This window comes from Chlorocebus sabaeus, chromosome 23 (genome assembly GCF_047675955.1).
Source record: "Chlorocebus sabaeus isolate Y175 chromosome 23, mChlSab1.0.hap1, whole genome shotgun sequence".
NCBI lineage: Eukaryota > Metazoa > Chordata > Mammalia > Primates > Cercopithecidae > Chlorocebus > Chlorocebus sabaeus.
The window spans coordinates 68,498,418-68,523,938 of NC_132926.1; the positions used below are offsets into that span (position 1 = coordinate 68,498,418).

A 25,521-nucleotide genomic window follows, 5' to 3' on the forward strand; every position below is an offset into this window, starting at 1 on the left:
GGAAGCCACACTTCTTTTCAGGCAGCTCAGGGCTTCAAAGGTAAGTGTCCCAAGGGAGAGAGCCAAGTGCAGTCTGCATTGCCTTTTCTAACCTAGTCTCAGAAGTCAAGGCAGTCACAAGTCCAATCCAGGTTTAGGGGAAGCAGCAGACTCCACCTCTTGATGAGGGATGCACCAAAGAATCTGTGGACATATTTTAAAACCACCAGAGAACTTCACAGGCCTCTCTGGCAGAAAATCTAGGACAGAATAATGAGTCATTCACGAAACCACAAATTGCTTCACTGTGGTTCCCCTTTGGCTATGGGGGAATAGTGCAGTTTTTAAAGGCTCCTGCTCTGGAGTTAGGCTGCCTGGGCTTGCCTCTGCCCTGACACTTACTGAACCTGGAACCTTGAGCAGTTCTTGGTACCTCGGTTTTCTTACCTGTAAATTGGGAACAATGAGAGCTAACATTTGTTGAGCACTTAGTGCCAGACATTGTCCTAACGGCATTGTGTCTGCTCTCCTTTTATACGCAAGGTAACCCTATGAGGTACTTATCTATTAATACTTCCTAAGTCCTAGGAGTGATAATCAAAGAGGCATCTTCCAGGTCTGTAGTGTGGATCAAATGAGACCATCTATTATGTTCGCTCTTGGCATTATTAAAGCTGTTGGGGGAAACTCTAGTAGAGTGAGCCGTTTCCGGAAATGGACCCAACGTGCACAATATCAGGGAAACTCTAGTGATGCCTGCCCAGTAGAGTGAGCCGTTTCCGGAAATGGACCCAACGTGCACAATGTCACATATGAGTGCAGACTGTTCCCAGTACAGAGTGGAAGCCAAGATCAGGGCTGTGAGGGCCAGGTTTCTTGACAGGTGTCAAGATTTCATAAAAAGTCCAGTCATTCCGTTTCTCATTGGGGGTTATGGGTACAGAACCCGGAACAATCCCGGAGGGTGGGATGACAAGCACCGTTTTGAGTTTGCAGAAACGGTGTGTTTATGTTTTTTCTGGAAAAGGAATCCACGACTCCAGGCGGTCGGAGTTCTGCCGGGAGAACACCCGCCCTCTGTCTGAAGCGTCCCCAAGTGTCCGGGGCCCGCGTCGTGGCCGGATGCACAATGCTGACACCCTTCCCGGGGTCTCCAGTGTATTCTGCCTCCTCTCGTGTTCCCGTTGCCACCCTTGGCTCTCTGACTCCTCTAGCCACCTTCCCCTCCTCCCTCTTCCCTGAGGTGCCTACTCGTGCGATTCCAGAGCGCCCATCTTCCCAACCCGGGCAAAACCCGGAGAGGTGGAATCCCTCGCCTGGAGCGCCCTGGCGGCCACTGGGCATGCTCCGTTGTCAGGCAGGTTCGGGGCTGCAGGCAGCTTGCGCGCCCGGCGGATTCCTGCTGCGGCCGCGCGTTCTCCTCCTCCCAAGCAGGGAACGGGCGCATGATGGCGGCCGCGGCGGCAGCGGCTGCGGGGAGCGCCAGCAGCGGCGGCGGCGGCGGTGGCAGCAGCAGCGACACGTCCAGTACCGGCGAGGAGGAGAGGATGCGGCGCCTCTTTCAGACATGCGACGGCGACGGGGACGGATACATCAGCAGGTACGCGGGGAGGTACGAGGAAAACGACTGGGGCGAGATCAGCCTGTCAGCGCGCCCTTGACCCCTGATCTGCCCCTTCGCCCCAACTTGCGGCAAGTTGCTCAGAAGCTCGCGGGAAAAGTTGGCCGCGACTCCGAAAGCGCGTAGCCGGCTCGGCCACCAAGGCCAAGGGGCTGCTCTCTTCGCCTTGCGGGGGTGCCAGTTGGTCTAACTTTTCCCAGCGCTGTCTTTGTTTAGGCGTTAGGAGATATCTCCTTAGGATGCGCACTCTTCCCGGGGCTGGGAGTGTTCTTCCCAGTGGGGAAAGGAGTTCTGGCCGCTTATCCCAAGTAGGAGGGGCTGCCCCACAGCCTCGGGGTCCTGGGCATCAAGATGCTGCGGCACAGGGCAGCGATCTCGTAGGCGGCTCGGTGGATAGCCTGGGGCCGCACCGGGAGGAGATGCGCTAAGCGACAGCCGCGAACATGGAAATAACCTGCGAAGAACTTTCTTATGCCGCAGAACCCATGAATTCCAAACTTCAGAGCCCAAAGAATGGGCGTCGTTTGCCACCCAGTACTGATTTAAACGCACTAGCCTGAGGGGAACGAAGCGCTCAGGAGCAAACTCTGGCTAGACCCAACTCCTACCCGGCTCAGTGCGCTGACCAGGTGAGCCCCGCGGGTGGCTCCGGGCGCCTCCGCGCCTCCACCCACAAACAAACTTTGGGGTGTTTGCTTCGGATCCCCCACACCTCCTACAGGGATGGTATTTAAGCTTCGTGCCTCCCGGCTTGGCCAGATAATTACTTCTGCCCAGATTTGTGTCGTTTAGACTCTCGTGGTGAAGAAGGCAATCGCAACAGTTTCTGGTATGCTTTTATTGAAAGGTTGACACCGGACACTGAAGACTTGGTATCCGTGGAAATTTGAATTGCCTCCGATGAAAGAGCAGCCTAAGTTGTGCATTACATGTTTCTTTAGTCTTTGTCTTGGTGATGCTAAAGATCGTTTCTGAAAATCCAGGCTGCTTCCTGATTGTCCTTGCCTACCTTAAAAAGAAAGAGTACGGAATTTTTCCCTTAAAATTTAGAAAGCTCTCCGAAACAGGTAATTTAACATGTAAGAATTAGCAGTTACAAAAAATATATATATATATTTGGGACTCAATGCAATTTTGATCATTCTTAGGTGAATTTTTATTACTTTCCTAATGTTTTACTGAGAAACATTAGAAAGATATCAGAAAACTTGATGGAGTAATTCTGTTCGGAAATGAAAATAATATGTAACTCTGATTGACTCCACGCAAATTTCTATCTGGAAATCTTTACTTATTTTGGTTCTGGGATTTAAAAAAAATTTCATTACATAGTTTTCCTTTTTGTTGTTTTCCTACTTGAAAGGTTATTATCTCATTGGCAATAATAAAAGCAGACTCCATTCAACTTTGGATGCTTTTTTTTTTTTTTTTAAGACAGAATCTCGCTTTATCACCCAGGCTGGAGTGCAGTGACGTGGTCTTGGCTCACTGCAACCTCCGCCTCCTGGTTCAAGAGATTCTCCTGCCTCAGCCTCCCAAGTAGCTGGGATTACAGGTGTCCACCACCATTCCTGGCTACTTTTTGTATTTTTAGTAGAGAAGGGGCTTCACCATTTGGCCAGGCTGGTCTTGAACTTATGACCTCAAGTGATCCGCCTGCCTTGGCCTCCCAAAGTGCTGAGATTATAGGCCTGAGCCACCGCTCCCAGCATGGATGCAAAAAAGTTTAATTTCACACGGACAAGAATGCATATAGAAAACTAGCAGCGTGCTATTCTTTTCTAATTTGGCCTATTAATATATTGCTTTATCTGAACTACACTTTCTGTATAAATGCTCACATTATTTTTGGTGATTCTACCCTGGAGGATAATGAATTCTGTAAGCGTAATTTGAGTAAAGCGAGTGGTGATAAAGAAGCCGTTTTGGACTGGAGTAGAAACTGGCTGGGGCAAAAGTGGAAAAAGTTGTTAACATTCCTTGAGCCGCATTACTTTAATGTGTCTGCTTAAAAGTTTCAAGGTATGTGTAGTAATGAACCCTAAATCATAACTTTAACTGTGGGTGGAGGTGCCCTGGGAATTATGCTGTGGCAGAATTGCCATGTAGGAGAAGTTTAGGGATGGCAATGTAGGGCAATAAGGAACTTGTCTGGAAGTGTGTTTACGTAGTAAGCACAGTTTTACCTGGAATTTACGTTTATGTGGTATGACTTGGGGAGTGGGGCTAATGAAGGTAAGGGGCATGAAATGACTCCCTCTCTGAAGCCACTTTTCTGTGCTGCTTTCATTTAATGACCTATACTTACCACTCTGTAGTGGGTGATATGGTTTGGAGGGTTGTGCATTTCCTGTTTTATCAGACATGAAAGTTGGACTTTTTACATTAAAACCTTAAAAACTTTGGATTCATCCAAAGACGATAAATTTATGTTCGTGGTAGACAGCTGTACCTGTTAGGATTTCAGATGACTATATGTCGTCACAGTAACCTAACCACAGTCAAAGAAGGGTTGGCTTTGTCACCTCGTAGAAATCTGGAGGTAGGCTATCTAGGTTGGGGCAGCAGCTCTGCAGTGGTGTCAGTCCCCAGCTATGTTCTACCTTTCTCCAACACCATTTTTCACATAAAGCATTCATCTTCATGATTATCTCATAGTCCAAAGACGATTGCCCTGTCTCCCTCCTCATCCCCAAATTCTAGGGAAGAAGATGTAAAAGAAAGTGGAAATAAGTGGTTCCTATATCATTAAAGCAGAACTTTCCCAAATCCCTTAATTGACATCTTATTGGTCAAACTACATCACTTAACCATGTCTACTTCAGTAGAGTCTGAGGAAGCATATAATTCAACTAGGCACATTACCTCCTAAACAAAATCTGGGTTCTGTTACTAAGAGCAGGAAATACATACTGGGTGGGCAGGTAGCAGTTAATACCTATGATAAGCCCCCCTCCCCTAATAATCCACATTCAACTGTATTTGCTCTGGTCCTCTGCCTAACCCTCATTCTAAACAGGAGTAGGCTAGAAATCTTAAGTTTGGGGGAAGGATAAGTGGAAGAGAAACTGGGCCATGAGGGGAAATGTCAGGGAGGTAAGGGGTGATACTTTGTGCTTTCAGTATTCTCTTGGCCCAGTCTTCCCATCAGGCTGACAAAAAAGGCATCAACTACCTAGATTCTTGGAATTGCTGCTTCTGCCAAGGAACTTTAGCCTGTAAAAGGGACCCAGAATCATCCCCATCAATAGTTAAGGTGGAACAGAAAGCTATGGTCAAGTGGCTCCAAACTGTGGCTGGGACCCTGCTGGATTTGGGCAGCACAGTGAGACCACTGTAAACACTTTCAGTGAATTTCATTAACCTTACAATGACTTTTCACATATTTTATGGTACTGGATTTTTTGGACCCTGTATATCATATTATAGAAGGTGGTGGAGGTTACTCTATTTGTTGAAATTATTTTCCCCTTGGAATTTTAAAGCTTTTTGTTTTTACCATTCAATATAAGAAACTGCTTATATTGAACATATCTTTGACAAATATTGAAAGCCAGCCCTTAACATTTTTGCGTTCCCAAGTCTCAGCTCAAACGTTGATGCCTTAGAGAGAGCTTCCCTGACCACTATATCAAAATAGGTTTGCTTTATCCTGCCATTATTGTCCATCATAGTACTGATTGCTTTCTTTCAAAGTGCCCTTTACAACTTATAATTCCTTTTCTGTTTGCTACTTTGCCTGTTTATTGTCATTCTCTCACTAAATGTAGGCTTCCTGAGGGCAGAAATCATACCTGTTTTCTTAAAAACAGTATACTCAATGCTTAGCACAGTATCTACCATATAGCACACAATCAGAAAATTCTGATGAAAATGTGACCAAGAATAAACAGTGGTATGTTCATGTATATTGGAAAATGTTTCAAGCGTTTTCTATTTTTCATGTCTATGTAATATTTTAAATATGTATATTTTTAACTTTTATTTTAAATTCAGGGGTACATGTGCAGGTTTGTTACATAGGTAAACTTGTGTCGCGGGGGTTTGTTGTACAGATTATTTCATCACCCATGCCTAGTACCCATTAGTTACGGGTACTAAGCCTAGTGCCCACTAGTTATGGGTACCAAGCCTAGTACCCATTAGTTATTTTTCCTGATCCTCCCCCTCCTCCCAATTTCCACCCTCTGATAGGCCCCAGTGCATGTTGTTCCACTCTATGTGTCCATGTGTTCTCACCATTTAGCTCCCACTTATATGTGAAATCATGTGATCTTTGGTTTTCTGTTCCTGTGTTAATTTGCTAAGGGTAATGGCCTCCAGCCCCATCCATGTCCCTGCAAAGGACGTGATCTAGTTCTTTTTTATGACTGTGTAGTATTACATGGTGTATATGTACCACACTTTCTTTGTCTTGTCTATCATCGATGGGCATTTAGGTTGAGTCCATGTCTTTACTATTGTGAACAGTGCTGCAGTGAACATACAGGTGCGTCTTTATAATACAACGATTTATGTTCCTTTGAGTATATATCTAGTAATGGGACTGCTGGGTTGAATGGTATTTCTGTCTTCAGGTCTTTGAGGATATGTGTATATTTTATTAAAGATATTTTTTCTTTAAAAATAACTTCTTTTGGGTTATATAAAAGATACTCTTGTTGTTGAAAATTTGGAAAAACATGGAAATATACAAAAATAAAATCAAAATTATCTCTAATCCCATAACCAAGGGATATTATTTCTATTTTCCCAGTGATATATTTGCATCATGCCATTCCTCTATGGGTACATTAAAAATGATTGGATAAATGGAAAAAAATCACATGTTCGTGGATGGGAAAACTCAAGATTGTTAAGATGGCCATACTTCCCAAATTGATTTACAGAATCAATGCAATCCTTCTCAGAATACCAGCTGCTGTTTTTTTGCAGAAATTGATGAACTGATCTAAAAATTCATGAGGAAACTCAAAGGACCCAGAAGAGTCAAAACAATCTTGAAAAAGAACAAAGTTGGAGGATTCATGTTTTCTAATTTCAAAACTTGCTCCAAAGCGACAGTAATTAAGATAGTATGGTACTAGCATAATGATAGACAAATAGGTCAATGGAATATAATTGAAAGTCCAGGGATAAACCTACATATTCATGTCAATTGATTTTCAACAAAAGCACCAAGATTAAGAATGCCAAGGTCAAGGGTAAAATGGGGGAAAAATCATCTTTTGAGAAATGATACTGGGACAACTGGATAGTCATATATAAAAGAATGAAATTAGACACTTTCCTCACACTGTCTACAAAATCACCTCAAAATGTATCAAAAACTTAAATATAAGAACTAAAACTATTAAACTCTTAGAAGAAAAAATAGAGCTAAATCTTTGTGAACTTCAATTTGACAATGGATTCTTACATGTGACACCAAAAGCACAAGCTACAAAAGAAAAAATTGATAAATTGGGCTTCTGCAAATTTTTTAAGTTTATGCTTCAAAAAACACTATCAAAAGAGTGAAAGCTGCAGAATGGGAGAAAATATTTACAAATTGTACATCTGATAAAGGACTAGTATTTAGAATTTATAAAGAACACTTAATAATAAAAAGACAAATAACTCAATTTAAAAATGGACAAAGGATCTGAATAGACATTTCTCCAAGGAAGACATACACATAGCCAATATGCACATGAAAAGATAGATGCTCAACATCATTAACCACTAGGGAAATGCAAATCAAAACTACCATGGGATTCTACTTTATACCCACTAGGAAGACTATAATCAAAAAGTCAGAAAATAATAAGTGTTGACAAGGATGTAAAGAAATCAGAACCCTTATATATTGCTGATAGCAATGTGAAATGATGCAGCTACTCTGGAAAACACTCTAACAATTCCTCTAAAACATAGACGCAGAATTGGTGTATAACCCCAGCAATGCTACTCCTAGATATACAGCTAGGAGAACTGAAAATAAATGTTCATAACAATGTTATTTATAATAGTCAAAAGATGCACCCAAATGTTCATCATCTGATGAATGAATAAACAAGATGTGATGTATCCATATAATGGAATATTTTTCAGCCATCAAAAGGAATGAGGTATTAATACATGCTACAACAAGGATGAACCTTGAAAACATTAATGCTAAGTGAAATAACCCAGTCACAAAAGGCTACATGTTATATTATTTCATTTATGTGAAATGTCTAGAGTAAACAGTTTTATAGAGCTAGAAAGTGGATTAGTGATTACTCAGGTTTGTGGGTAATGGGAAGAATAGATGAATGAGAGCTAAAGAGTATAGGATTTCTTGTTTTGAAATGATAAAAGTGTTCTAAAATTGATTTTGGTAATAGTTTTACAGCTCTGTGAATATAGTAAAAAACAATGGGTGAACATTATGGTATGTGAATTATATAACTCAACAAGGCTGTTAAAAAAGATTTATGATTTATTTATTTATTTATTTTGCCCTCATTTCTTTTTCTTTTTTTTTTTTTTTAATACTTTAAGTTCTAGGGTACATGTGTACAACGTGCAGGTTTGTTACATATGTATACTTGTGCCATGTTGGTGTGCTGTACCCATTAACTCGTCATTTACATTAGGTATATCTCCTAATGATGCCCCTTCCCCCTACCCCCTCCCCACAACAGGCCCCAGTGTGTGATGTACCCCTTCCCGTGTCCAAGTGGTCTCATTGTTCAATTCCCACCTATGAGTGAGAACATGCGGTATTTGGTTTTCTGTTCTTGCGATAGTTTGCTGAGAATGATGGTTTCCAGCGGCATCCATGTCCCTACAAAGGACACGAACTCATCCTTTTTTATGGCTGCAAAGTATTCCATGGTGTATATGTGCCACATTTTCTTAATCCAGTCTGTCACTGATGGACATTTGGGTTGATTCCAAGTCTTTGCTATTGTGAATAGTGCCGCAATAAACACACGTGTGCACGTGTCTTTAGAGCAGCATGACTTATAATCCTTTGGGTATATCCCCAGGAATGGGATGGCTGGGTCATATGATATTTCTAGTTCTAGATCCTTGAGGAATCGCCATACTGTTTTCCATAATGGTTGAACTAGTTTACAATCCCACCAACAGTGTAAAAGTGTTCCTATTTCTCCACATCCTCTCCAGCACCTGTTGTTTCCTGAGTTTTTAATGATCGCCATTCTAACTGGTGTGAGATGGTATCTCATTGTGGTTTTGATTTGCATTTCTCTGATGGCCAGTGATGACGAGCATTTTTTCATGTGTCTGTTGGCTGTATGAACGTCTTCTTTTGAGAAATGTCTGTTCATATCCTTTGCCCACTTTTTGATGGGGTTGTTTGAGTTCTTTGTAGGCTCTGGATATTAGCCCTTTGTCAGATGAGTAGATTGCAAAAATTTTCTCCCATTCTGTAGGTTGCCTGTTCACTCTGATGGTAGTTTCTTTTGCTGTGCAGAAGCTCTTTAGTTTAATTAGATCCCATTTGTCACTTTTGGCTTTTGTTGCCATTGCTTTTGGTGTTTTAGACATGAAATCCTTACCCGTGCCTATGTCCCGAATGGTATTACCTAGGTTTTCTTCTAGGGTTTTTATGGTATTAGGTCTAACATTTAAGTCGCTAATCCATCTTGAATTAATTTTCGTATAAGGAGTAAGGAAAGGATCCAGTTTCAGCTTTCTGCTTATGGCTAGCCAATTTTCCCAGCACCATTTATTAAATAGGAAATCCTTTCCCCATTTCTTGCTTTTTGTTCTCCATTTGCTTGGTAGATCTTCCTCCATCCCTTTATTTTGAGCCTATGTGTGTCTCTGCACGTGAGATGGGTCTCCTGAATATAGCAAACTGATGGGTCTTGACTCTTTATCCAACTTGCCAGTCTGTGTCTTTTAATTGGACCATTTAGTCCATTTACATTTAAGGTTAATATTGTTATGTGTGAACTTGATCCTGTCATTGTGATATTAGCTGGTTATTTTCCTCATTAGTTGGTGCAGTTTTTTCTAGCCTCGATGGTCTTTACATTTTGGCATGTTTTTGCAGTGGTTGGTACTAGTTGTTCCTTTCCATATTTAGTGCTTCCTTCAGGGTCTCCTGTAGGGCAGGCCTGGTGGTGACAAAATCTCTAAGCATTTGCTTATCTGTAAAGGATTTTATTTCTCCTTCACTTATGAAACTTAATTTGGCTGGATATGAACTTTTGGGTTAAAAATTCTTTTCTTTAAGAATGTTGAATATTGGCCCCCACTCTCCTCTGGCTTGGAGAGTTTCTGCCGAGATATCTGCTGTTAGTCTGATGGGCTTCCCTTTGTGGGTAACCTGACCTTTCTCTCTGGCTGCCCTTAACATTTTTTGCTTCATTTCAACTTTGGTGAATCTGACAATTATGTGTCTTGGAGTTGCTCTTCTCGAGGAGTATCTTCGTGGCGTTCTCTGTATTTCCTGAATTTGAATGTTGGCTTGCCTTACTAGGTTGGGGAAGTTCTCCTGGATGATATCCTGCAGAGTGTTTTCCAACTTGGTTCCATTTTCCCTGTCACTTTCAGGCACCCCAATCAGACATAGATTTGGTCTTTTCACAAAATCCCATATTTCTTGGAGGCTTTGTTCATTTCTTTTTACTCTTTTTTTCTCTACACTTCTCTTCTCGCTTCATTTCATTCATTTGATCTTCAATCACTGATACTCTTTCTTCCTGTTGATCGAGTCGGTTACTGAAGCTTGTGCATTTGTCACGTAGTTCTCGTGTTATGGTTTTCATCTCTATCAGTTCTTTTAAGGACTTCTCTACATTGGTTATTCTAGTTAGCCATTCGCCAAATCTTTTTTCAAAGTTTTTAGTTTCTTTGCGCTGGTTTTGTAGTTCCTCCTTTAGCTCTGAGTAGTTTGATGGACTGAAGCCGCCTTCTCTCAGCTCGTCAAAGTCATTCTCCATCCAGCTTTGTTCCATTGCTGATGATGAGCTGCGTTCCTTTGGCGAGGGAGATGTGCTCTGATTTTTTGAATTTCCAGCTTTTCTGCACTGCTTTTTCCCCATCTTTGTGATTTTATCTGCCTTTGGTCTTTGATGATGGTGACGTTCTGATGGGGTTTTGGTGTGGGTGTCCTTTCTGTTTGTTAGTTTTCCTTCTAACAGTCAGGACCCTCAGCTGTAGGTCTGTTGGAGATTGCTTGAGGTCCACTCCAGACCCTGTTTGCCTGGGTATCAGCAACAGAGGCTGCAGAAGATATAATATTGCTGCACAGCGAGTGTTGCTGTCTGATTCTTGCTCTGGAAGCTTCTTCTCAGGGGTGTACACAGCCGTGTGAGGTGTGAGGTGTCGGTCTGCACCTAGTGGGGGATGTCTCCCAGTTAGGCTACTCAGGGGTCAGGGACCCACTTGAGCAGGCAGTCTATCCGTTCTCAGATCTCAGCTTCTGTGCTGGGAGATCCACTGCTCTCTTCAAAGCTGTCAGATAGGGACATTTACCTCTGCTGTTTCTGCTGCTTTTTGTTTAGCTATGCCCTGTCCCCAGAGGTGGAGTCTACAGAGGCAGGCAGGCCTCCTTGAGCTGTGGTGGGCTCCACCCAATTCAAGCTTCCCAGTGGCTTTGTTTACCTACTTAAACCTCTGCAGTGGCGGGCGTCCTTCCCCCAGCCTCGCTGCTGCCTTGCAGTTAGATCTCAGACTGCTGTGCTAGCAATGAGGGAGGCTCCATGGGCGTGGGACCCTCTGGGCCAGGTGTGGGATATAATCTCCTGGAGTGCCGTTTACTAAGACCCTTGGTAAAGCGCAGTATTAGGGTGGGAGATACCCGATTTTCCAGGTGTTGTGTGTCTCAATTTCCTTTGGTTAGGGAAAGGAATTCCCTTCCCCCTTGCGCTTCCCAGGTGAAGCAATGCCCTGCTTCAGCTCTGGTAGGTTGGGCTGCACCTGCAGACCAGCACCAACTGTCCGACATGCCCCCGTGAGATGAACCTGGTACCTCAGGTGAAAATGCAGAAATCACCCGTCTTCTGTGTCGCTCACGCTGGGAGCTGGAGGCTGGAGCTGTTTCTTTTCGGGCATCTTGGGTGTGCCCCCCTATTTTTATTTTTTATTTTTTTGAGATGGAGTCTCACTCTGTCACCTAGGCTGGAGTAAAGTGGCACAATTTTGGCTCACTGCAACTTCTGCCTCCCGGGTTCAAGCAATTCCTCTGCCTCAGCCTCCTGAGTAGCTGGGACTATAGGTGCACACCACCATGCCTGGCTAATTTTTTTGCATTTTTAGTAGAGATGGGATTTCACCATGTTTGCCAGGCTGGTCTCAAACTTCTGACCTCGTGATCCACCCACCTCGGCCTCCCAAAGTGCTGGGATTATAGGCATGAACCACCACGCTCGGCCAAAAAAATTTATATTTGTTGTGATCTCATTATTTATTTAATTAATTTAATTATTGTCCTGTTGTTGACTATTTAGATAGTTTTTATTTATTTGTTTTAGAATTTCATTAAATCTAAGTTGCCAAAGACTAGGACAAACCATTATTTTATATACCAATTAAACTATGGCAAAATAATTCTTACTACTTAGAATTTTAAAATTCTTACTGAAAGGACTCCCTTAAAATTGTTAAGTTATAGATTTTTATCATATTGCACTCTTGTACATATATAAAAAGGGAAATAGGCTAATCACATTGTTTAAAATAATTCTAAAACCTTTTCACATTTAAAATCCAAGTCTTGGCCAGCTGCAGTGGCTCATGCCTGCAATCCCAGCACTTTGGGAGGCTGAGTCAGGTGGATCTCTTGAACCTAGGAGTTCAAGACGAGCCTGAGCAACATGGAGAAACTGTGTCTTTACAAAGAAATTACAAAGATTAGCCAGGCATGGTAGCCTGAACCTGTAGTCCCGGCTACTCAGGAGGCTGAGGTGGGAGCATCACGTGAGCCTGGGAGGTCAAGGCTGCAGTGAGTTGTGAATACCCACTGCATTCAGCCTGGGCAACAGAGCAAGACCCTGTCTGAAATAAAATAAAATAAATAAAAATAATAAAATCCAAGTCTTCCAAATCACTTTTTGATTTAGATATTGATGTTGTGTTTCACATCAACCTCTGTGACATTAAAATATTTAGGTATGCAGCATACTATTTTCTATAGTATTTTCTTCTAAGATGCCTACACACTTTCTGCAAGTATTGATGTTGACCCTCCTGATCTTACTGGAAGATGTTGATGGAAGTTTCTCAGACAATAACCACGACTTGTATTCTTTAGGAAGCCCTGAGGTTTGCAGTTATCTAGTCCATTTTACAAGGAATAACAACCTGATTCACGCAGAACAGGCAATGGTAACTGTGTTGGCACAAGGCCAATAAATTTTAAGAAACATTCAGATTTCACAGTGTTAAACTGTGCATCTTAGAAGTTTTGAAATATGATATTTTCTATAATGCTAGAATAAACACCTTCATTGCTCCATATACTGTGTTATTAGAGAATTAGTCAAAACTGAAGTTATCAGTGAAATATATGACCTAAAATTGCTTGCAGGCACTTTGCTCAGTCCTCCTTAAACAACAGCAGCAACAACAACTATAAACAACAAAAGGTTTTCAGATTTAATGGAGAATATGGTAGTTTGCTTAACTAAAGAACTACAAATTTATATACATCTTAAACATAATCTACTATTCACCCTTATTCAGTGTTAGCAGAAATTGAACTTGGGGAGGCAAGAGAGAAAAGTCATCTGACTTTGAAAGGGTTGAAAGAGTCACTTGAACCAAAGATAAATGGAACAGAAAGACTATGACCTCTACATTCCTTATGGCAAAGTAGATTCTTGTGACATAAGTATAAAACCTGCAATATATTTTTTCTTCTTGGAAGCAGTAACTCTGGAACACAATTTTTAAAAGAGAGCCTTTGTGAGATTGAAACAGCAGCATAACCAAAGCCAAGCATCAAAGAAACTGAATAGCACTGAAAGCCTCAAAGCTACAATGAAGCCATAGTGTCACTAAGAAAAGTATAATCTGAACCTAAGTGGAACAATAAAGAAGAAAAAAGAGAAACCATTAAAATCCTAAGACCAGCCATAAAGTAATCAGCCTACCAAGATAAGTCAAAGAAAAATATGATCCTATTTCATTTTTTAATTAGGTTAAAAAAACACCCTACAGAACTCCCCTTGAGGTAGCTCAAGATAAAAAATAGATCCCTATTTAGGATTGTACAGTAACATGGGAGAGAATTTTGAAGAGGACACATTGGCATTATGAACATTCACATACAAGTGAAACCATATTACTTTTGAGGAGCACTAACTGATATGCAATATTCTCTGATTTACTGACATGCTATAAAAGGAACCCATTTAAAGTATATATTTCAATGAGTTTTGGCAAATGTATATACCCCTATAACCACCACCACAATTGAATTTCATAATTCAATTGATTTTCATAACACAAGTTTCCTGTGCCCCTTCCTAGTCAATTGCTACCCCAAACCCAGTCCCCTGCAACCACTGATCTGCTTTCTGTCACTACAGATTAGATTTGTCTTTTAGTATTTCACATAAATGGAATCATACAGCATGTATTATTTTTGCATCTGACTTTTTTTTGAGCAATGTCATGCTTGTGAAATTCATGCATACTTTTACATGTATCAGTAGTTCCTTTTTATTACTAACATTTCATTGTATGAAGGTACCACAATTTGTTTATCCATTCATTAGTTGATGGACATTTAGGTTGTATCTAGGTTTAGGCTATTGTAAATAAAGGCATTATGAGCATTCACATACAAGTGAAACCATATTACTTTTGAGAAACAGGATTATCTGTTTCAGATAAGATACAGCTAACACGTATGGAGTGCTTACCAGATATTCATATAGCTTACGTAATACTCACAGTAGCCATACGAGACAGATACTGCAGAAACACAGGGAAAGAGAGTGGATAATCCTGACAAATAGTGTGAGAAGCCATAATGATAAGAAGGACTCTTTTGAGACTGGCAAGAGACTGCTTTGCCTGAGGAACATGATGCCACATTATCGGATCACAGATTCCTCTTATCTAAAGACCCTTAAAGCCCAGAGCTTCCAAACTTTAGTCATTTGTCCACCATCTTTACTCTTCCCATATCTCTAACTTCAATCTCTCCCTTGAATTTCAGACAGCTATATGCAATAACTGCACACTTGACTTCCATGTCTGATGGCATCCCAAGCTTACCATGTACAGAACCGAATTCGTGACTCCTCTCCCCAAGCTGCTCCTCTCTCAGTTTTCTCCATTACAGTAAATGGCTACTCCCTTGCTAGAGGTTCAAGTTAAAAACTTGAAGTCTTCTTGCATTCTCCTCTTTGCAAGTGCTACATCCAACCCATCAGCAACCCTACCAACTCTTTAAAATATACCTAATATTCAACTGTTTCTTACCATCTTCCTTTCTACCACTGAGGTCCAAACCATCACTTGTTTGTCACCAAGTCTATTGTAACAGACTCCTACTTCTACCGTTGCTCCCTCAACATTCCACCTAAGGCCCAGGCATACAGCAGCCAGTATCCAACTAAAGTGTCTGTCAGATCATGTTATTTCTCTGCAGCATAGTGGAAAGAGCCCTGGATCAGAGCCAGGAAAGTTGGCTCTGCTACTATATGAGTTGGCACCAGACCCTGCCTCTGTCTTAGTGTCATCACCAAAAAGTGGAGTGATATTGCATTTTTCATATTGTATTCATATTGTATTTTTTACCTCTAGAAGTTCCATTTGAACATATGGAGCATATTTATAACTTTTAAATTCTTATCTGCCAATTCCATCATGTCTATCATTTCTGGGTTTAATGATTGATTTTTCTCATGGTTATGGAACTGTTTTCTGCTTCTTTGCAAGCCTAGTTACATTTAATTGGATACCAGATGTATTAACTTGTTGGATGCTGGTTTTTGTATTGTATTTCTGTACTTTGTTGTGGCTTGCAGTTGAGTTTGGCTCTTTTGGAAGCTTGCCTTTAAACTTTGTTTGGCATGACCAGAGGAGTCTTTAGACTAGGGCTAATTTAAATTAGCCTACTCTTCACATCTGTGGAGCTCCTCTTATCTAAAGCATTCCTTCCTCTTCCCTTTGCACCACAAATTTAATCTGCCTGCCTTCCCTGAATTTTGTTCTCTCTCCCCTCAACTCAGTGAGACCACTGGGTGCAGTCTGAATTTTCCCTCCTGTTCTGCGGCCGATAGACTGCCTCCAGGCAGCAAGTTGATATAAGTGTAGGCCCACCTTGCTTGTTGCCCTTTACTCATGGAATGTATTCTTATGCTGTTATATAATGTCTGAAAATCATTATTTCATGTATTTTGTCTGGTTTTCTAGCTGTTTTAGGTGAAAAGGTAAATCCAGCCTCCGTATTTCTGTTAGGACCTATGATTATGACCTTTCTCTTTTTATTGAGTGTTTCGAAGTGAGCCTGCCTATTTGGAAGCACCCTGTTTATTATTAAGTTTATATATAATTTAACAAATAACATTTACAGAAATGCCTCAACCAACTTACTGGTTTTTGTTTTGTTTTGTTTTTAGCAATTACCTACAGTCTAGGCCCATATGTCTCTTCTTTTAATAGCTAATATTATTGAGTGCTCACTGTATGCTAGGCTGTGCCAAGTAAGCACTTAGTCTGCATGATCTCATTTAATACTCATTCCTTTGAGAAAGGAATTTTTATTACAGAATTTAAAGATAAGAAAAACAGACTCAGAATTATTGTTATTTGCTCAAGATTCCACAGTCAGTAGGACCTGAATTCAAACTCATGTTTAACAAATGAAGGTCATGACCACTACCCGATGCAGCTTTTCACATACATTTCTTTAAGTTATATTTAACTAGCTTTATTGAGATATAATTGACATACTACACAATTAACCCATTTAAAGCATATAATTCAATGGTCTCATATATTCAGAGTAACAATCATTGCAACCAATTTTAGAATAGTTTCATCACCTCAAAATGAAACCCATTAGTGGTCATCCCTATTTCCCCCAACCACTCCAGCCCTAGGCAACCAGTAGTCTACTGCCTCTCTAGACTTGCCTGCTATGGACATTGTACATTCTGTGGCATTTATTGCTTGTGTTTTGATACTGTCGCTAAAAAGGCTTTGTCTAACTAAAGGTCAGAAAGAATTTAAATGTTTTCTTCTAAGAGTTTTATAGTTTTAGCTCTTATACTTAAGTCTATGATCCATTTGAGTTCATTTTTGTGTATGGTGTGAAGAAAGGATCCCTTTGAATGTGCATATTCAGTTGTCAACAGCCATTTGTTGAAAGTACTAGTCTTTTTCCCATTTTCTTGACACCCTTGTCAAAAATCAATAGACCATACATGTAAGAATGTATTTCTGAACTCTCAAGTCCTTTCCATTGCTCTGTGTGCCTATCCTTATACTAGTACCATACTGTCTTGATTACTGTTGCTGTGTTCTAAGTTTTGAAATCGGGAAATACGAATTGTCCAACTTTGTTCTTCTTTTTCAAGATTTTTAGTCTGTGGTTGGTCCCTTGAGTATTGATATGAATTTTAGGATTAGTTTTCAATCTTTTCAAAAAGCATGGCTGAGAGTTTTATAAGGATTGTGTTGAATCTGTAAATGAATTCGTTCACATGCATTTTTAGTAACTATGTTTTTCAGGGTACTTTTGATTTTTCCTCTGGCCCACAAGGCCATTTTACAGTCTTTTTATTTTGAGTCAAATATCAGTGGAAGTCTAAAGTAATAATGGCATATGTTTACACAAACCTTTATAGTTTACAATCAGACCATACATTATCTTATGTAATCTTTGCAACAGGAATTAGTATTTTCATTTTAAGGTGAGGAGCTAAGGTAACATGGCTTCTTGGGGGTATTTCCCACCATACATGCGGCCTAGCTAACACGAGAAAACTTATTTTCCCTTAAAGTCTTAAAGTTCTTTACTTTTTAATTTACCAAAGCTCTATGGTGAGGGTGATTTTTCATTTTATAACTGCCTTCTTAACATCAGTAGGAATGACATTTAAAATGTTGGGATTTGCATTCTAAATGAAATGACATGGGAGTCTCAGCTGGAGAGACTCTCTGTTGTTCCATAAATTGAAAAATCTCTTTAATTCTTAGTCTCAGAGTGGAAACCATATGGAGAGAAAGGGCATTTCCTTAGAGAACAGTTAATTGTCAGCTTCTCATTGTCACTTCAAAATGCCAGTTTAAATATGTAAATGAGTCATTACTAAATTTATGCCATTGATTATCGATGACTCTAACTGATGGGAGAAAAAAAGATGGGTAGGTAGAAGGACTCTGGACCTATTACTTTTTCAAATATTTGGATCCCTGTCACCTAACAAAGTGAAAAAGTAAATTGAACAAGTTTCTAGATTGACTAATAAGCTTTTTTTTTTTTTGGAAGAACTTTACAGTAGGAAATTTTATTTGCATTTTCTTTTTTTTTTAAATTTGCCAAAATATATATACTTATTTATTTACTTTTTCAGTGTACAATTTAATGCATTTGTCTTTTAAAGCATGTAGAGAATAAAAAGTACAGTTCAATACAAAATTACAATAATGCAGATTTTTGAATTATCCCATGTTAGCCTTTACTGGAGACCATTACTTTTTAATAATGCTTTTAAATACGGTGACTAATAAGCATTAAGTGTAACTAGTAAGCATTAAATGTTTGTCTGATATAACTCTCAGTTGAATATTTACTTGTGAAACTGTTGCTTGGAAAATTCTCTATATATGAGCTTTGTGTTTAATTATTTAAAACATTCACATCAATGATATAGAAGATACTTGAAAGAGCATTTAGACTTAATGTTGGTGTTAATTGGGCATCTATTCAATATTATGGCAAGTGACATTGTTTAGTACACCTGTTGTCTATTATTTAAAACATCCACATGCCCAAATTTGTAGTATAAATGAAGTGAGAAAATAGATGGGGTGGAGGGAAGCATTTTCATAACGATGTGGCTGCATTTCCTTTAAATATCAGAATTTTGCATTTATTTATAATAAAATTTCAGAACTTCTTTCTGAGAAATGAGAAGCTTAACAAAATATTCTACATTAGAGGTTAATGCTTTCAAGAAAGGGCTTTATTTGTTCAATCTTATGTGATGTAGTCTTAAGCTGACTTTACTTCACAGTAATAAATGGGATGAAAGTCTCTGAGAAAATTGTTGGGGAGGTATTTCCTCTTCTGAAAATGTGTTGGCAGTTTTATATTTATTATAGGCAAAGGATGAAATCAGTGTGGCTTATCCCTGTCTCCCTTTTTGGTTTCCTAAGCTACTTCATCTCTAACCAGGAGTATTATCCTAGTGCTCTAATCTGCAGGCTTGCCCTCTCCAGGACTCTCAGCACTGACACTGAAGTCATTTTTCTATAACACAGAACTGAGCAGGCAGCTCTTCCTAAAATCCTTCAACAGTTGCCTGTTCCTTACAGATAAGTTCAGACTCCTTCTAGGGGCGTTTAATTTAAGGCCCTGCCCGTCTGGCACGGTGACTCCACTCCCCCTCCAGCATTATCTCTTGCTGCATTCCTGTCTCACTGCAGCGTGCCAGGCTGCTCCAAGCATCGGTGCTGTGCACCTGCAGCTTCCCGTAAGTGCCTTTCTCTCCCCCTTACCTGTCTGATGAGCACCCTCTCATTTTTTCTAGGCTGTTTCCATATAGCTGCTCCTCTGTGTACACTTTCCTGATGCCCTAGCACCTTGCACATACTCCTACACCAGCACTGCTCACACTGGATATTCTCATAGTTTTCATTTCCTTTCTCCCCATACTCAAGGCAGAGACCATGCTTTCTTGTCTTTTGCCTTTGTAACCTCAGTGCTCAACACTTAATAGAAACATTTCAAATGCTTCATAATTTATAGAAAAAGGTTTATCAACTTTTTGTCCAATTTAACTGAGGAATTTGTATTTTGAAAATACATATTAGGTGCATTTTACCTAATCTAAAAGATCAATGTGACCAAAATTTAGTGCCCCTGCTACTAACTGGTCATGTAACTTTAGATAAGTCTTACATCACTTTCTAATCAGTATCATTTTCTTCTTCTGGGATTTTTTCGATTAGCTTTTTCAGGACTGAAATACTTTGATTTTTATGGATTGTAGGTACCAGCTCAGGATTTTAGTGGTAGCATATTCTTACGGAAAGGCATGCTGTTTAAGTTAGTCTCTATTGGGCAACTGTCTGGTTGTTCATGAACTAACCCTGATAAATCCGTAGTTTCTCTTTAGTAGTAGTCATTATTATCCAATTCCTTCAATTCCCTGCAGTAATAGTGTTTTCAAAAGCATTGAACTCTTGGTTAGGATTTTTTGTCAATTCTTAAGTGAAGGTTATGAGATAGAGTAAACCTAAAAACTACTTACAATTTTGTGTTATAGTTGTTATTGAAAAATTGATGGACAGTTGCCCACATAGTTTTGTTTTGTTTTGTTTTGTTTTGAGACAGGGTCTTGCTTTGTCATCCAGGCTAGAGCATAGTAGTGTGATTATAGCCCACTGCAGCCTCACACTCCTGGGCTCAAGTAACCCTTTCGCATCAGGCTTCCAAGTAACTGGGACTAGAGGCATGCACCCCCATACCCAGCTAGTTTAAAATTTTTTCTGGAGATGGGGTCTCACTGTGTTGCCCAGGCTGGTCTCAAACTCCCGTACTCACGTGATCCTCCTGTCTTGTCCTCCCAAAGTGCTGGGATTACAGGTGTGAGCCACTGCACCCAGCCAGTTTTATTTTGACTACTCCAAGGTATATAAAAGTTAGAAAGAGATTCTTAAATTAGTATTTTGTGGTCTACTTTTCATAGGCTATCCATCTATGGTTAGTTACTAGGTAGTCACAGTAAACTGAAATTTAGAAGTAATAATAGAATAAAAATAAAGAACTTACCCAATACTAACTTGTATTATGGTAATTTCTATTCTGCTTCTTTCACCTGCTAGAGTGTAAGCTTCATGAATGCAACAATGTCTTTGTATTTCTCACACCACCTGACATCATGCGTTGATTAGATGCTAAATCAACATTGAATGAATGAACCAATAGATTAATATTACCTTAAGACAAAATACGGTACTCCACACTCCCAAATAGTATTTTGATTTTTCTCATTCCTAAAATAGAGGAAAACTCTGCACCATGTTAATCTGTCTTTAACCATATGCTTACATGCTTCCAGAATTACCATCTGTGAAATAATATGGAATGAGGATATCACAAAAAATATTGCATTCTGATCTTGTAAATTAGTTAAAGCCCCTTATTTTGTTAATATAAATTATAGCTTCTCTAAAAGGAATAATTTGCTATTCACAATCAATAGTTACTTTACAGATTACCTCCTAAATCTTCCATAGTTATAGAATCTGATAACTGTCAGAGCAGAACGAATTTAAGAATATTAATTTTTATTGTTAAATATTCATTCAATGTACACTGTAGGCACGGAGGAATACAAAGATGAATATATTATAACTTCTGACCTTAAGGAGTATTTTGTCTTAGGCAATAAGTATACACATGCATAAACAAATAAAAATCAAACTGCTTAGGAAGGTTCAGGAAAAGGAGAATAAATAATCAAGTAGGCTTTATTGGTGAATATTATTCTAGTTAGGGGTAAGTTTGTTGCAAGAAGTATGTACCGTGCTCAGAATGGCCACTCAACTTCACGTACCCTCCTAGATCTCAGCCTCTTTCTTTGCTTCCAGCCAGATTGACTCTAGCTATGGCTCACACTGTTCCCTGCTGCTCTGACTCCCTTCCACAGACCAGAGCCACAGAAACATGTAGATCAGGCACAGACACATACAGATTAGAACACAGACATGCACAGAGGGAAGACCATGGGACAACAAATGGAGAAGACAGCCATCTGTCACCAAGGAGAGAGAGGCCTCACAATGAAACCAACCCTGCCGACACCTTGATCTTGGAATTGTAACCTTCAGAATCAAGAGAAAATAAATGTGTATTGTTTAAGCCACTCGGTCTATGGTACTTTGTTATGGTGGCCCTAGCAAATGAACACATCCTCTCTTAATATCTGGGTTGGGCTGGGCACGATGACTTATGCCTGTAATCCTAGCACTTTGGGAGTCGAGGCGGGTGGATCACAAGGTCAGAAGTTGGAGACCAGTCTGGCCAATATGGTGAAACCCTGTCTCTACTAAAAAAAATAAAAAAATTAGCTAGGCGTGGTGGCAGGTGCCTATAGTCCCAGCTACCCGGGAGGCCGAGGCAGGGGAATTGCTTGAACGTGAGAGGCAGAGGTTGCAGTGAGCCGAGATCGCGCCACCGCACTCCAGCCTGGGCAACAGAGCGAGACTCCATCTAAAAAAAAAAAATTAAAAAAAAAAAATTCTGGGTTAATGGATTCCTAATTGCTTTTCAGAGTTTACCATCAGCAGTCTATAAGAGTGCCCATTTTCTTGTGTATTCAGTAACATTAACTATTATAACCTTTCTAAACCTCCATCATCTAACATCTGAATATGGTATAACATTATTTAACTTTACATTTCTTTGAATCCTAGTGAGTTTGGATGTCTTTTTCATTTACTTATTGACTGTATTTCTAATTTGTGAATTTTCTTTTTGCTCACTTTTTTCTGTTAGGAATTTGTATTTTTCTTTTTGATTTCTAAGAGGTCCTTGTATATTAGAGATACTAATCTTTTGTCAGGTTGCAAATATTTTCCTAAAATGTTTGTCTTCTTTTAAATTTTGTGATACCTTTTGCAAAATATAAGCTTTAAATGCTTATGCAGTCAAATCTGTCACTGTCAATCTTTTTCTTCATTTTTCCTTTTGGATATGTTAAAACTGTCTCTACTGAGCTCAGTAGATAAATATTGACATTATTTTCTTATAGCTATTTTATGGGTTTATTTTGGAGTTAAATATCTAATGCCTCAGGAATTTTTGTGTATATGAATTTTTAGCACATGATAGAAAACATAATTTTCCCCCAAATGTTTAACTATTTTTCCTAATTCCATGTGATGAATCTCTACTGACTTGAAAATACATAATGTAATGTGTGTACAACTTTGAAGAACATACGTTTGCATCTCATTATGGATCTTACTTTTTTTTTTCTTGATCTATCTGTTCTTAGCTCAATACTGTTGCTTTATAATATGGTTTAATATTTTATGTGGCCTCCCTTCCTCATTGTCTCCCTCCACCCCACAAAAAAAACCATCTTGGCTATTTTCAGGCATATTTTTCCTCCCAAGAGGACTTTAAGATTCCATTGAATTTTAATTGGAAATAGGATACATTTCTAAATTGATGTAAAGAGAATTGATATTTCTGCAAGCCAATTTTTTGCTAAGAGGGATTATATGTCTCTCTATTTATTCTTTCTTATGTCAGTCAGTGGTTTTCCTAATATAATCAACTTATGCTTTATTTTTCATTTTATTTTGTTTCTCTGTTTTTCCCCCTACATTTTGTTGCTGTCCTGAGTGGAGCTTTTTTTTTGCCTTTTTTTTCTTGTTGCTATTTGATAGTATATGTTAAAGTTATTTAATTTATTCAAATATTTTATTCAACGTACATTTGTTGAGTGCTTACTATGTACTACTCTTCTAAGCATTGAGAATATAGGAGTGAACAAAATAGCCAAAGTGTTCTGCCCTTAAGAAACTTACATGGGACAGGAGGTGAGATAAATAAACACAAAACAAAGCATGATATGTTAGATAGTAAGAAATACCAAATAAAGGCAGGGAAGGGAACAGTGAAGGGAGTTCAGGGATGAGAGGCTAATTTTAATATTAAACGAAGTAGTTAGGTGAGGCCTTGATGAGAAAATAATTTCGGGGGCAAAGATCTGAGGGCTAGGGAGCAGCCATTTATTTCTGTGGAGGAAGAAAGTTCCTGATTAAAGGAACAGCAAAGGCAAAAGCCATGAGGTGGAAGCTGATGCATTCAAAGAATAAGCGGGCCAGTGTGGCTGGAGTGAGAAAAGAAGAGTAGTAGAAAGTGAAGTAGTGAGGGGGCAGATTTTATGGCCTTGCAGATTATTGTGAGGACTTTGGCTTTTAGTCTAATTGAGTTTCCTACTTGATGTTGTTTGATTGTCTATACTTACTGTCTCTGTTTTCTTACTTCTCATAAACTCCTCAACCCACTCAGTTCTGGCATTTGTCACTCTCATGGTGCCCTATTGTCACTTCATTGAATCAATGCTAAGGTCACTAGACCTTGTCAGTAAATAAAAAGGGTGTTTTCCACTTGCTTGTATCACTTTTCAGCCATCGACTGTGTTGCCCATTGCCTGCCTCTGGACGCATCCCTTTTCCTAGCTGCCAAGACCCTACAGTCTTCTTGCTGTTCTCCCACCTCTCTGGCTCATTCCTTTCTGCCTCCTTTGCAGGCTTATCCTCCTCTACCTAGCTATTGAGTGTTAGAATATTTTAAGGCATCATTTTTTGCTCACTTCTCTTTTAACCTCAGACATTCTCTCTGGTCATTTACGTTTCGTCCCTTATTTACATTTCAACTTCAGTTCTCTTTGTATATGCCAGTTACTCCCTTAGTCAATGTCCAGCTCGGTCCTCTTTTCTGCATCTCAGACTTGCATAACTAACTGACCCAACTGCCTATAAATCATCTCCTGCCAGGTATTCCGAAGGCATTTTAAACTCCGCAAGTCCAACATTGGGTTCAGGATTCTCCCCACAAAAAGGTAATCTTCCAGGCTTGCTCTCTCAGTGAATGTGACCATGTACACCCACTTACGGAAGCCAGAACAAACTTGGCAACATTCTTGAGCTCTCCTTTTCCATGAACTCCCATGTTGATTTCATCACCAAGTCCTATTATTTTACCTTTTAAATCTCTCTCAGATCTGTCTACTTCTTTCCATCTCCCTTATGATTACCCTAATTCTCTCACTTGGAGCACTTCAGATATTCCTAACTGGCCTTCCCATCTCTCCTTTGGCTTCCCTCCAATCCAGTCCTCCACACTGTAGCTAGAGAGATCTTTTGAAGTGCTAATCTGCTCTCCTTGCCCCTGCTTACAACCCTTCAAGTGAGTCATAATTCTTAACCACGCAGGGCCAAAAGGCTTCCTCTCCTACCTCATCTTGCTCACTCTCCTCCAGGCTCTCTGTGCATCAACCACTCTTTTCTTTTCCGAATTTCAGTTTCTCCAGTGTGTTCTGCTCTCACTCCCTATCTAGCTCCTGTGCACTGGACACATCCAGCTATTCTCAACCTGTGAACTCAGCTCAAAGTACACTTTTTAAGCCTTCCCTGGCCCTCTCATCTTTCTTGTGTTCAAGTACTTATCTCCATTTGTAATGATACGTTCATTCGTGGGAATTGTTGGTTAACATCTTTTTGGCCCACCCAACCTTGAGCTCCATGAGAGCAGAGACTGTGTCCCTCTTTGTTCACCATTGAATCCTCAGGCCTAGCACAGTAACCTGGCACGTTGTAACTACTCAGTAAATATTTGTGGAAAGAATCAATGAAGTCCTTTTGCTTCTGAAAATTAACCCAAAATGTTGCCTTTTTGCATAATTGGCTTACTAATACATTTCTTTAAATTTGCATAAGCAGTTTATTTTCATGAACATAAAAAGTATATTTTGAGGAGTTTCTAGGCTTTTTCTGTAGTTACTGGAGAACAAATTGCTGTTGGGGTTTTTCTCATATTGTTGGAATCTGATATAACTGCCCTCTGTCCTTTGTGCATGCCATCTGGACTCAAGATTGACTAAATTCACAGATTCTAGGCTGATAGCTATACAATACTGTAATGACATTTCTAAATGTGTTGAAGGTGTTGTTTCAGCTGGAATGAAATCCACTTTCTGGAGGCTCCAGGAAAATAT

General features: G+C 39.7%; 1 protein-coding gene across 1 annotated transcript in view; it reads left to right on the forward strand.

Annotated features, from left to right (window-relative positions):
- Positions 1-1,014: 1,014 nt before the first annotated feature.
- The window catches only part of MCC (MCC regulator of WNT signaling pathway), a 474,315-nt gene continuing 449,808 nt past the window's right edge, over positions 1,015-25,521 (forward strand). The window contains exon 1 of the mRNA XM_008014163.3: positions 1,015-1,579. Coding sequence (XP_008012354.1) covers positions 1,425-1,579 — 155 coding nt within the window. The 5' untranslated portion in view covers positions 1,015-1,424. The remainder of the gene's footprint in view (positions 1,580-25,521) is intronic.